General features: G+C 41.0%; 1 protein-coding gene across 5 annotated transcripts in view; it reads right to left on the reverse strand.

Moving 5' to 3' along the window:
* The window catches only part of stxbp5l (syntaxin binding protein 5L), an 879402-nt gene that overhangs the window by 22148 nt on the left and 842614 nt on the right, over nucleotides 1–14640 (reverse strand). For all 5 annotated transcript variants that reach the window (XM_072513712.1, XM_072513711.1, XM_072513708.1 and 2 more), the window contains 4 exons: nucleotides 12531–12767; nucleotides 8589–8949; nucleotides 5554–5719; nucleotides 4286–4397 (listed from right to left, as the gene is read on the reverse strand). In XM_072513712.1, the coding sequence (XP_072369813.1) occupies nucleotides 4286–4397; nucleotides 5554–5719; nucleotides 8589–8949; nucleotides 12531–12767 (876 nt within the window). The remainder of the gene's footprint in view (nucleotides 1–4285; nucleotides 4398–5553; nucleotides 5720–8588; nucleotides 8950–12530; nucleotides 12768–14640) is intronic.

A 14640-nucleotide genomic window follows, 5' to 3' on the forward strand; every position in this document is an offset into this window, starting at 1 on the left:
TGCTGCTGCCTTCCCCTGGTGAGCCATCTCCCTCAACAGTATCCAAAGCGGTATATCTGTTTTGCAGGGAGATGACCGCAGAGGACACCTGCACTGCCTTCCTACTCTTGCTCTGTCTTTTGGTCACCCATTTTCTATCTCCCTCAGTACCTTTCACCTGTGGTGTGACCAACTCGCTAAACGTGCTATCCACGACGTCCTCAGCATCACGGATGCTCCAAAGTGAGTCCATCCGCAGCTCCAGAGCCGTCAAGCGGTCTAACAGGAGCTGCAACTGGACACACATCTTGCACGTGAAGGAGCCAGGGACAGTGGACGTGTCCCTGAGCTCCCACATCGCACACGAGGAGCGTGACATGGGTCTGAGATCTCCTGCCATGTCTTAAACCTTCGGTTAACTTCAACAAATACAATTTCAACAAAAAATACAACAAAGAAAAAATAAATAAATATACCAATGAAAAGAAACAGAAAAACAGAAACACTACTTACCAGTCACTTACCAGGGATAAAAAGCACTTCCTCCCCACCCAGCTTCGAATTCCCACCTAGATTCAAATTCCCAAACTCACTCTTAGCTGTGTCTCACTCCTGGCTCTGTCTTCTCTGGCTCACTGGGAGAACTCACTGGGAGTGAGTTCACAAGTTGCTCTTTTTAAACTGTCCTGAATTGACTCCCCTCCCCCACCTGCTTTTAGATCAAGGTAGATTTAAGTGACTGACACTTAACTGCCAACCAGTTATGTGAGTGGGTGGGGCAGCCCTTGTTAACCTACACTGCACAATTCTAGCTTAATTTAAATTAATTTAAACTCCTGAAATTTAAAAGGAACTGCCTTACTGCTTTGATTCAATTCCCACCTAGATACAAATTCCCAAACTCACTCTTAGCTGTGTCTCACTCCTGGCTCTGTCTTCTCTGGCTCACTGGGAGTGAGTTCACAAGTTGCTCTTTTTAAACTGTCCTGAATTGACTCCCCTCCCCCACCTGCTTTTAGATCAAGGTAGATTTAAGTGACTGACACTTAACTGCCAACCAGTTATGAGAGTGGGTGGGGCAGCCCTTGTTAACCTACACTGCACAATTCTAACTTAATTTAAACTCCTGAAATGTAAAAGGTGCTGCCTTACTGATTTGATTCAATTCCCACCTAGATTCAAATTCCCAAACTCACTCTTAGTTGTGTCTCACTCCTGGCTGTCTTCTCTGGCTCACTGGGAGAACTCACTGGGAGTGAGTTTACGAGTTGCTCTTTGTAACCAGGGTGTCTATTGTTATTGCAATAAAAAGGGAAAGTAGCTTTGTAAACATGGGGGTTTCTTCATGGACCCAGGGCATCTGGAGAGATGCAATTACATCCATTAGAAATATAGAATTCAGAATCTAGGATTCATGTTGACGGTGAAATAATTAATTTACATTTCTGTTTGAGGATATCCCCAATAATACCAGATTGCCATTAAGGTAGGCTATGGGTGCAGAAAGTTGTTTTGTTTAAATTAGCTGGGTGTTTGTTTAGAAAGCAGGCAGTTGCCGTTTTAGTTTGGTATAGACTACAGCTCAGCTGAGTTGGGAGAGCCAAAGTTAATCAGATCTGCACTTTAAGCAGAGGATCAATAGAATCCCTACGGTGCAGAAAAAGGCCAATTGGCCCATCGAGTCTGCACTAACCCTCCGAAAGAGCAGTCTATCTAGGCCCACTCCCTCGCCCTATCCCCTTAACCCCTCGCATTGATCATGGCAATCCACCTAACCTGCACATCTTTGGACTGTGGGAGGAAACCAGAGCTCCCGGAGGAAACCCATCCAGAATCAGCAAGAATATGCAAACTCCACACAGATAGTCATCCAAAGGCCGGAATCAAACCTGGGTCCCTGATGCTGTGAGGCAGCTGTACTAACCACTATGCCACTGGAAAATGTTTATTGGTCACTGTTTGGAATGTGGGCAAGGCTCGAGCTCAGTTTGGAATTCATAAGGGGAAAAGAAGCTGGAAGAAGAAATCTACAGGATCCTCACGAAGCCTTGAGGCCGAAGGCAGTTTGTGTTTAGCTTGCAAGCTTGGTCAGGCAGAGAAAAAGCATCTGCTAGGCGCTGGGAATAAGCTGTGGGACCAGCAGCTGCACACAAGCTGTGAGAACATAGAAGAGGTCCCAGATGTTTAAATCCCTAGTAAGTTTAGATATGAACTGAGAAGTCCACAGTCATGAGGTTTTGAAGAGAGAACAAAGGGCACTGGAAAAAAAACCAACAGGTCTGCCAGTATCTATCACGATAGAGTTAACAGTTCAAGTCATGGACTTTTCATCTGAAGATATCTGAGGAAGAGTCTATGGACTCAAAACGTTAACGTTGTTTCTCTCCCGATAGATGCTGGCAGCCCCGCTGAGTTTTACCAGTGTCCTCTGTTCTTGTTTCAGATTTCAGCATTTGCAGTATTTTACTTATTTTTGGTTTTGAAGAGAATTTGGAGGATCAATTAACCAAATATTAATGGAAGGATCCCATGAAATTTCATTTTTCAGAAAATTGCTGAACATGAAGTAGAATTAAAGTGAATTCAGAGAGCTGTGGCGTACCTTGTGGGTTGGTCCCTAAAGAGGTGAATGAACCATCAAAATTTGTGTAAAGTTTCTGGGAATTCTTGGGGAGTGGTGGGAGTAAAAAGTAGAACTGAGTTCATAGAACATAGAGGCCCATCGAGTCTGCACCGACCCACTTAAGCCCTCACTTCCACCCTACCCCCCGTAACCCAATAACCCCATCTAACCTTTTTGGACACTAAGGGCAATTTAGCATGGCCAATCCACCTAACCTGCACGTCTTTGGACTGTGGGAGGAAACCGGTGCACCCGGAGGAAACCCACGCAGACACGGGGAGAACGTGTAGACTCCGCACAGTGACCCAGCGAGGAATCGAACCGGGGACCCTGGTGCTGTGAAGCCACAGTGCTAGCCACTTGTGTTACCGTGCTGCCCAAGTATATAAGTATAATAACTTATAGCATAAACTATAGTATTAAGTTAATAATGTTGCTTTGTTTAATGCTTCTTAAAAACCAGAAAACTGATTTTTTGTTTTAAAATGTGAAATCTTGTACCATATTTCTTTCAGTCAATTACTGGGTGTACAGATTTGTCTTTAAATATTAGTTGTCCCTAATAGGAGCATAATATCACCAACTTCTGAGGGCAATTAAACAGATGCTGGCCTTGCCAGTGATGATTACACCCCATGACAAATAAAAAATAACTGTCTAACAATTAGATTAGATTAAACCTGCAACCTGTTAGATTGAAATAAGAACACAAGAAATGGGAACAGAAGACCATATAGTGCATCAGCTCTGCTCTGCTTGTCAACATGATCCTGACTTATCTCGGGCTTCAACTCCATTTTTATGCCTGCTCTCCGTTTCCCTTTGTTTTTCGCAAGAGGCCAAAAATCTTTCTATCTCAGCCGTAAATTTATTCAATGATGGCATATCCACAACCTTCTGGGGTAGAGAATTCCAAAGATTCACAACCAATTGAATGAAGAAATTTCTCCTCATTCCAGTCCTAAATGATTGGCCCTTATTCTGATCTGTGTCCCAAATTCCTCAGCCAGAGGAAGCAATATCCCAGTATCTACCATGTCAGGCCCCTTGTTAATCATTAATATTTCAATGAAATGACCTCTTATTTCTCTGAGCTCCAAAGGATACATGTCCTATTTAGTCAGCCTTTCATCATAGGACGACCCACTTATCCCAGGGACAAATCTAGCGAACCTTAGCTTCCTTAAATATGGAGACCAAAACTGCACACAGTATTCCAGGCGTGGAGTCACAAAAGCCTTGTGGAATTTCAGCAAGACTTATTCTGGTACTCAAATTTATTTGCAATAAAGGCCAACATGCCATTTTCTTTCCTAATTGCTTGCTGTACGTGCATGCTAAAGTTTTGTGTTCTACAGTATGAAATGGATATTGGGACATAGCATTCTCTTTTAAAAACCACATAACTCACTTTTAAAATAAGATAATTTTTCCCTTTCTTTCGTACACTTCAGAGGAAGGGAGGAAGATCGATGGACAAAAAATAGTGAGGAAAATGACTGTTCCATCATACTTTTATAAAACATGAATTTGAACATATCCAAATATCTTTCATTATTGCGCTTATCACATCAAATATTTTAATGTTGAGGAATCTGTGTGCCTGACTAAAACTGTGTGAAGGAATATCCAAAGAATGATAATTGTGAAAGATAATTTATAGTGATCTTCTCATTAACTTACATAACTCTTCTCTATCAAACGTTTGTCCGCTTCCTCCAAACAGCCCCTTTAAGAAGCCTCTGTTTTGAGCTTCTGGGGTTTCAATAGGAGTAAACAAATCTCCAAGCATTTCCTGAAAAGGTAAATGTATAGAGAGTAAATAACAAGACTCATGGAAAAGAAGGCAGCTGAGAAAAACAGTATCAAATAGTGGCAAATATTTTAGCAGCGTTGCAACAATTGAATCACCTTAATGAAACTAATGCAATTAATTCTAATCATGGAAACAGCAATAAGAAGTAAGTTGACAACAATTGTTCTTGTGGGTTCCGGTTGCAGGGCTGGAAGAAGCAATGTACCTTACTGGAATTACCAGTGTGCTTCAACATCTGCTTATGGTATAGTGAACTCTTTCTCCTGCTCAATTCGGCCAGTAGCCAAATGATTGACAACATTTAAAACAATAAAATTGTAGCCTTAGACTAGCCAATTGCAATGACATCTGTACACAACTTTATTTAAATATATGGAGCTTTACTTATTACACAGAACAAAATACATCATAGTCATAATCATAAGCTAAAATGAGTAGTTACTATTCCTAATTAATAATATTTGGAAAGCAGCTAAAACTCTGCATACTAGAAGTGCTGCAATGCACAGTAAGTATCAACTGGGAGCATGGAGTGTCATTTTAGCTGGTGTAGTTCACTGAAATCACTGCAATTCATAACTGGGACAATGCCAGAAACAGCAATTTGATCTTTAATTCTCTACTGAAAACTTTTAAAATTCTTTCCAGGGGGCAGGCAAAAAGGTGTCATATGAGAAATGTTTTGTTAATTTTAATGTTAGTTTATACATAATCTTATGACATGATATGCAAACATAACATTTGGTATTTATTTCAGTTCTTCAAGATAGGTTAGTTGATAGCTAAAGCTATGATCAAAAAGCTCTATTCAGGTGAAAGGTATTTTATTGATGCAGACTATGAATTGTCAAGCATCATCACACTGCTGAATTTGATTTCAGTTAAAATAAAAATTCTTACAATGGTAAACAACACAGACAACACTATCTATGTTCTGGAAATATTCAGAATTCAGAATAACAGTTCATGCAAAATAATGAAAATATTCCACCAAGTGGTGCTGTGCTTTCAATTTTTCCTTATTTTCTCTAAATTATTCTTACTTGCTCACTTTATAACTTATGGGACACTCATGAAAGATTAATTAAAGTTCAACATTTCTGGCAAGAACCCCCAAATGAAACAGCAGCCCTACCTGAAGGTTTTCACACATTTCTTGGCTGTAAGTAATTCGCTGGATTTCTGTGGGGGAGCTTAGGTACAGAGCTTGCCCACCATTTGTAAAACAGAATGTCCGTGCTATTCTCATATCAGTTAAAGGCAAGTAGTTTACATCCAACAATGGGCGAAGACTTGGCAAGCTATATTTTGAAAAATGTAAACAATGCTGAGCATATTTGTTTCAGTTTAAAACACCAAAGTACATCTTCATTTTGTAGGGGGTTACAAGCAATAAAGACATTTTTGCTGGAAAAAGAGACATGTTGTCGCAGCTTTTTATCTTGAACTCATCAGGCAGATGCATGAATGCCAAATTTCAAAGAAAATAACAATTGACACTGATAAGAAAAGGAGTGCTAATTGGTTAGCAAGTTGGGTCAGATTGGTCAAGACATTGCCATGGCAAATGCACCAGGGCACTATTGTCTGCTATGTTTTTGTTTGGTCAAAAAAGGTGCAAGGTCTGGACATATTCCTTTTACCTGCAGAGGATAGGTCGCAATGTAGCAGGGACCTGCTTTCTGCAGGCAAAAGGAATATATCAAAACATTGCACCTTTCTTGAATAAACAATCATTCCCTAGTGCAATTGGTGTGGCTACATCTCAACCAATCGGAGCCAACTTGCCAAGGGGCTGGTTTAGCACAGTGGGCTAAACAGCTGGCTTGGAATGCAGAACAAGGCCAGCAGCGCGGGTTCAATTCCCGTACCGGCCTACCCGAACAGGCACCGGAATGTGGCGACTAGGGGCTTTTCACATTAACTTCATTGAAGCCTACTTGTGACAATAAGTGATTATTATTTTTATTATTATTAATTAGCACCCCTTTTCTCATTCAGTATAAATTGTTGTTCCTTTTTAAATTTGGCAGTCTTGCTTCTATCTTAATGAGTGCAAGACAAAATGCTTTGATAGCTTGTCTCTTTTCAGCAATACTCAAATTCTGTTCTATTAGCGACAATTAGTTAATTTATTGGTTTTTGATGAACACAATATAATTTACTAGGCATGCTAAACATAGTCTCACATGTGCCTCATTCATAATATATTTCATGAAACTTTATAACGGCCATTCACCAATTACATTTATTTTGTTATTAAATCAACTCCCATTAATAAATGGAGAAAAAAACCATGCAAACTGATAGCGTACAATAAGAAAGTTAAAGCACTCAGAGAGAGATAGTAGCAAAAAATGTTTTTTTGAACATGGAAACTACTGTGGTAATGAAAGTTTTAGTGAAGAATTAGATATGCATGGCATTTAGATACAAGTGGTTCAATGAATGGTGTATTAAAAGACTAAATCAGAGGCAAAGCAATTTCCACCCGATACAATTCTTTTTAGCTTAGCTTCAGATTTAATAAGAAGTTGTAATTAAGAATATATTTTGCCATTCATAATGACATTATATAGATGGTAACATAAAGATCTGAATCATAAATGGCCTTGTGAATCAAGGTTGGAGTTTCAATGTTTAATTTATTTGTTTATGGGTTGTTGGTGTTGCTGGCTAGGCCAGTATTTTTTGGTCATCCCTAATTACTGTTGAGAAGGTGTTTCACGTGGACCAGTTCGGTTTCTGGCCAATGGTGATTGCCAGGATTTTGATATTGGGGCAATGTTATTGAATGTCAAAGGGGAAAAAGATTAGATTCTCTCTTGTTTTCGATGATCATTGCCTGGCGTAAATGTTACTTGCTACTTTCCAGCCTAAGCCTGAATAGTGCATTTGGACATGGACTGCTTCAGTATATGCAGAGTCGCAAATCATCGATCTCTACAGTGCAGAAGGAGGCCATTTGGCCCAACGAGTCTGCACTGGCCCTTGGAAAGAGCACCCTTAGGTCCACACCTCCACCCTATCCCAGTAACCCCACCTAACCTTATGGACACTATGGGCCAATTTAGCATGGCCAATCCATCTAACCTGCACATCTTTGGATTGTGGGAGGAAGCTGAGAACCCGGAGGTAACCCATGCAGACACGAGGAGCAAGTGTAAACTCCACACAGACAGTAACCTGAGGCCGGAATTGAATTTGGGTCCCTGGAGCTGTGAGGCAGCAGTGCTAACCAATGTGTCGGCCATAGAAGCTTTACAGCACAGAAGGGGGCCTTTTGGTCCATATTGTATATGCCGACCTAAAGACACCCAGGTGTCCTTTCTAATCCCATCTTCCTGCACACGGCCTATAGCCCTATACTTTGCAGCACTTAAGGTGCAGATCCAGTCTTTTTAAAAGAGTTTAGGGTCTCTGCCTCCACCACCAATGCAGGCAGGGAATTCCAGACACCCACCACCCTCTGGGTAAAAAGGTCTTTCCTCATGTCCCCTCTAATCCTTCAATTAGCTTGAATCTATGACCCCTGGTTGTTGAACGCTCTGCCAAGGGAAACAGGTTCCACCTGTCGACTCGATCTCTACCCCTCACAATTTTGTAAACCTCAATCATGTCACCCCTCAGCCTTCTCTATTCCAAGGAAAACAACCCCAACATCTCCAATCTCTCGTCATAGCTACAATTCTCCAGCCCTGGTAAATCTTCTCTGCACTCTCCCCAGAGCAATTACATTGTTCCTGTAATGTGGTGACCAGAACTGCACATAATACTCTAGTTGTGGCCTCACTAGTGTCCTATAAAGTTTGACCATTATTGTATTCTATACCTCTGCCAATGAAGGAGAGCTTTCCATATGCCTTCTTTACAACCTTATCGACCTGTACTGCTACCTCTAGTGATCTGTGCACTTGCCAAGATCTCTCACTTCATCTAATCGAGAAAGAAAGAATGGAAGAACCATGTTCCCTGATTTCCCAAACAACTGATTTGTAGTTTTGGGAGATTGGAAATGGGAAAAGGGGAGAAATTACATGAAAATGTAGAATACAAATTTTTATGAAAAAGCTTAAAAAATATAACTTCTAATATTAAATAGATGAAATAAAATTAAGAAATTATCATAGGGGAAACCAAGTGTAGTTATTTAGAGTATATGAAAGTTACCTTAGGGTCATAATATGTCCATTAGCACAGAAGCAGGCCAGGCAGATGCTGTTGCACATAGTTACGATATCTGCACGTAACACAAAGGAAGTCTCTGTGATGTTGTGTACATGCAGACAGCTTTGAGATGGAAGGGAATAAACTTTGGCCTGTTTCTCTGAGCACAGAACTACATACTGGTGATCCCCCATTTCCTGAGACGAAGAAGGTGAAAATGTTACTAGTTTTCTTTTCCGTCCTTTATCATCTTTATCTTCACTGTTTGGATCCCTCCACACTTCATATGGGGGGTGTATTAAAGCACCCAGAGAATCCAAGGAGCAAAATGTTAGTAGTGCTCCTTTCAACATTAACACTGTTCCTGAAAAAAAAATGTAAAACCTATATGTAGTGCCTATTAGCACCAATATCACGAGTGAAATTTAATACCAGTATCTGATCAATATGAACATATTAACATTTATATCTGATTATACTTTGACTTAATGCCCTGAAATAAGTGTTCTAACATTACATGTGTATCAAATGGAATGTAGACAATGCCACAAATAATATTGTTTTAATTTTAACTTGTTTGTGAAAAATAATTCTAATTTGTCAAATTCAGTTACTCTCATTATAAGGAATCCATGATTGAAAGCATTATAATGCATATTCCTGGTCAAAACATAAAATATTTCCGGTAATGGCATGAATCTTGCCTGCAAAACTACTTGTATGTAAGCAAGTGATAAATATACACTAAAATATTATGCTGCTTTAGCACCTGCACTATAGTAGGCTCCTGAGAATATTTCTACATTGACTCTTTTGTCCAGAATGGCACAATTCTCACCAAGGAGACTGCGGGAGGGTTTAAACTAGTATGTTAGGTGGGTGGATACCGGAGCAATAGGTCAGGTGAAAAGATTGAGGGAGAACTAGGAAATAGGGCCAGTATGGCTTTGAGGAAGAGCAGACAGGGAGATGTTGCTGAAAACAGCGGGGCTGGTGACCTGAAGTGCATATATTTTAATGCAAGTAGTATAACAGGTAAGGCAGATGAACTTAGAGCTTGGATTAGTACTTGGAACTATGATGCTGTTGCCATTACAGAGACCTGGTTGAGGGAAGGACAGGATTGGCGGCTAAACGTTCCAGGATTTAGATGTTTCAAGCAGGATAGAGGGAGATGTAAAAGGGGTGGAGGAGTTGCGCTACTGGTTAGGGAGAATTTCATAGCTGTACTGCAGGAGGACACCTCAGAGGGCAGCGAGGCTATATGGATAGAGATCAGGAATAAGAAGGGTGCAGTCACAATGTTGGGGGTTTACTACAGGCCCCCCAACAGCCAGCGGGAGATAGAGGAGCAGATAGGTAGGCAGATTTTGGAAAGGGGTAAAAGCAACAGGGTTGTTGTGATGGGAGACTTCAACTTCCCCAATATTGACTGGGACTCACTTAGTGCTAGGGGCTTGGACGGGGCAGAGTTTGTAAGGAGCATCCAGGAGGGCTTCTTCAAACAATATGTAGATAGTACAACTAGGGAAGGGGCTGTACGGGACCTGGTATTGGGGAATGAGCCCGGTCAGGTGGTTGAAGTTTCAGTAGGGGAGCATTTCGGGAACAGTGACCACAATTCAGTAAGTTTTAAAGTGCTGGTGGACAAGGATAAGAGTGGTCCAAAGGTGAATGTGCTAAATTGTGGAAGGCTAATTATAACAATATTAGATGGGAACTGAAGAACCTAGATTGGGGGGGTGGAATACAAGGAAAGTTGGAAGGAACTTAAGCAAGGAGTCAGGAGGGCTATAAGGGGTCACGAAAAGTCATTGGCAAATAGGGTTAAGGAAAATCCCAAGGCTTTTTGCACGTACTTAAAAAGCAAGACGGTAGCCAGGGAAAGGGTTGGCCTACTGAAGGACAGGGGAGATAATCTATGTGTGGAGCCAGAGGAAATGGGGGAGGTACTAAATGAATACTTTGCATCAGTATTCACCAAAGAGAAGGAATTGGTGGATGTTGAGTCTAGAGAAGGGTGTGTAGATAGCCGAGGTCACATTGAAATCCAAAAAGACGAGGTGTTGGGCATCTTGAAAAATATTAAGGTGGCTAATTCTCCAGGGCCTGATGGGATCTAACCCAGAATACTGAAGGAGGCAAGCGAGGAAATTGCTGAGGCCTTGACAGAAATCTTTGGATTTTCACTGTCTTCAGGTGATGTCCCGGAGGACTGGAGAATAGCCAATGTTGTTCCGTTGTTTAAGAAGGGTAGCAAGGATAATCCAGGGAACTACAGCCCGGTGAGCCTTACGTCAGTGGTAGGGAAATTACTGGAGAGAATTTTTTGAGACAGGATCTACTCTCATTTGGAAGCAAGTGACGTATTAGCGAGAGGAAGCACGGTTTTGTGAAGGGGTGGTCGTGTCTCACTAACTTGATAGAGTTTTTCGAGGAGGTCACAAAGATGATTGATGCAGGTAGGGCAGTGGATGCTGAGTATATGGACTTCAATAAGGCCTTTGACAAGGTCCCTCATGGCAGACTGGTACAAAAGGTGAAGTCACACGGGATCAGAGGTGAGCTGGTAAGATGGATATAGAACTGCCTAGGTCATAGAAAGCAGAGAGTAGCAATGGAAAGGTGCTTTTCTGATTGGAGGTCTTTGACTAGTGTTCCGCAGGGTTCAGTGCTGGGACCTTTGCTGTTTGCAGTATATATAAATGATTTGGAGGAAAGTTTAACTGGTCTGATTAGTAAATTTGCGGACGACACAAAGGTTGGTGGAATTGCGGATAGTGATGAGTACTGTCAGAGGATACAACATGATTTAGATCGTTTGGAGACTTGGGCAGAGAGATGGCAGATGGAGTTTAATCCGGAAAAATGTGAGGTAATGCATTTTGGAAGGTCTTATACAGGTAGGGAATATACAGTGAATGGTAGAACCCTCAAGAGTATTGACAGTCAGAGAGATCTAGGTGTACAGGCCCAAAGGTCAATGAAAGGGGCAACACAGGTGGAGAAGGTAGTCAAGAAGGCATACGGCACGCTTGCCTTCATTCGCCGGGGCATTGAGTATAAAAATTGGCAAGTCATGTTGCAGCTGTATAGAACCTCAGCTAGGCCACACTTGGAATATAGTGTTCAATTCTGGTTGCCACATTACCAGAAGGATGTGGAGGCTTTAGAGAGGGTGCAGAAGAGATTTACCAGGAAGCTGTCTGGTACGGAGGGCATTAGCTATGAGGAGTGGTTGAATAAACTTGGTTTTTTTCACTGGAACGAAGGAGGTTGAGGGGTGACCTGATAGAAGTCTAAAAAATTATGAGGAGACAGAGTGGATAGTCAGAGACATTTTCCCAGGGTAGCGGGGTCAATTACTAGGGGCCATAGGTTTAAGGTGCGAAGGGCAAGGTTTAGAGGAGATGTACGAGGCAAATTTTTTTACACAGAGGCTAGTGGGTGCCTGGAACTCGCTGCCGGAGGAGGTGGTAGAAGCAGGGACGATAGTGATGTTTAAGGGGCATCTTGACAAATGCATGAATAGGATGGGAATAGAGGGAGACGGACCCCAGAAGTGTAGAAGGTTTTAGTTTAGACGGGCAGCATGGTCGGCGCAGGCTTGGAGGGCCGAACGGCCTGTTCCTGTGCTGGTCTTTGTTCTTTGCTTTCTCTATGTTAATGTTCATGGATTTAATACCAGTTTCAAGCGAAATTCTGCTGGGTTAGGGGAGGCTCTTGGGGCAGGTGGAAATGCACACCTACCTTACTTCCATTAATGCAACATACGAGAGGCCATTGTGTCATTAAGTCCACTATAACCACATTAAAAGTGTTACATAAATACACGTTGCCTTTGTTGTTGCTGTATGGCATGATCAGGAAATGTATTTTGAACTTCACTAAGTGTACTTCATAATGAGAGACTACTTTGTAAGCTAAATACAAACAAAATCTTACCGCTGGGAGAGACCATGAGTGGTTCTGAATGCCTTTGTTCCTCTGGAGGTATGTTCAAGGAGATGACTAGAACCGTACCCAAACTGGTACCAACCCATAAGCATGGTGAGAGGGTAGAGTCCATCTTTCGGCTGAAGGACTCCATAAAGTACAGAGCAGTTATAGCTTCCTTTGATTCTTTGTCAATGCTGGAGACACTGGAACTTCGGGACCGGTTAACAGAATTTTCTTTACTTTCTGCATAAAACCAGTGAATAATAAAATCACCCAAGATCAAGGAGCAATTAAAAAGATGACATATAGAATTCTTTTCAGTATTGCAGGGTTTGATAAGTGTATACTTCCAGAATTTTTCTGAATTGTTTGTTAGTTGTGTACTAGGATTTGTTGCTATTAGATCAATAAAAATATACGAAGTAGGAACAAGAGTAGGTCATCAACCTATTGAGTCTGCTCCTTCAGTCAGTAAGATCACGGCTGATGTGACTGTGGCCTTAACTCCACTTTCCTGCCTGCTCCCCTATAAATCTAGACTCTGTTGTCAATCAAAAGTCTGTCTAACTCAACCTTGGATATATTCAATGATTGCTGGGGAAGAGAATTCCAAACACTAACCACCCTTAAGTGACAAAATTCCTCCTCATTCAGTATTAAATGTGAGACCTCTTATTTTTAAACTGTCTCCCAGGGGATACATCTTCTTGGTATCTACTTTGTCAAGTTTCCTCAGAATCTTGTTTCAATAAGATCACCTCTCATTCTTCTAAACTCCAATGAGTATAGGCGCAACCTGCTCTACCTTTCTTCATAAGACAAGTCCGTCATCACAAGAATCAGCCTACTGAACCTTCTCTGAACTGCTTCCAATGCAAGTTTGACCCTCCTTTAGTAAGGTGGCCTAAACTGTACACAGTACTCACCAATGCCCTCGTATCAATAATTCCCTACTTTTAAATTCCATTTCCCTTATAATAAAGGCCAACATTCATTTTGCCTTCCTAATTACTTGGTGGACCTGCATGTTGATTTTTTGTGATTCATATACAAGGAAACCCTGATCCCATTGTACTGCAGCATTCTGCAGCCTTTCTCCATTTAAATAATACTGCTTTTCTAGTCTTCCTGCCAAAATGGACAACCTTACATTTCCCCACATTATACTCCATCTTCTAAATGTTTCCCTGCTCTTTGAACTTATTTATATCTATTTGCAGACTCCTGGTATCCTCCTCACAACTTGTTCTCCTATCTATCTTCATTTCCTCAGCAAATTTGGCTCCAGTAGTTTGTCCCTTCATCCAAATCATTAATATATATCGTAAATAATTGAGGCCCCGGCATTGTTCCTCCTGGCATTCCACTTGTTGCAGCTTACCATCATGAAAATGACCCATTTATCCTGACTCGCTGTTTCCTGTTAGATAGGCAGTCTTCTATCCATGATTTAAAAAAACACCCCAACACCTCAAGCTCTTATCTTATGTAGTAACTTGTCCAGAAGCTTGAATAAAGTAAAGATTTAAGAATTGAATAAAATAAAGACTGAAGCTTGGATAAAATAAAGTTTTTATAATTGGATAAAAGGGAATTGATAAGAGTGCAGCTGCCTGGAGGGTCTACATATGCAAATTAGCTTAACAGCAGGGCAAACAAATATGTACTTAAGTGAGGTGGAGAACAATAAAGTATAGAATTGTAAGTGTTAAAAATGGCAGAAGTTCAAAGTGGAGACAGAAGAATGCATGTCACACTTACATGCTAAAAGCCTGATTTCTAAGGTATAGTGTTTAGATAGAATGAGATCAAAAGGGAAAAATGGTATATCAGTAGCAGGGTTTGCTCTGTACTGTAGGAAAAGTAGCTGATGAGCAGTTATGAAAATAGTCACTCCCAGATGGAAACAGAAGCTCTCCCGAAAGCATGATTGAATGCTAGAAGTTACCTTTTGAAAACAAAAGTTTTCAAAAGGTATGATGAATTAGAAGAAAGGCTTTCCAAAATTAAAGATACAACTTGTGTGTGGTAACTATTTTCTGGATTGGGCTCATAGAGTTAAACTATGGGATGTTGTTTTGGGACAAGGGACATTTCTTAGAGTTTAGGAACAGTG

Source organism: Scyliorhinus torazame, chromosome 8 (genome assembly GCF_047496885.1).
Source record: "Scyliorhinus torazame isolate Kashiwa2021f chromosome 8, sScyTor2.1, whole genome shotgun sequence".
NCBI lineage: Eukaryota > Metazoa > Chordata > Chondrichthyes > Carcharhiniformes > Scyliorhinidae > Scyliorhinus > Scyliorhinus torazame.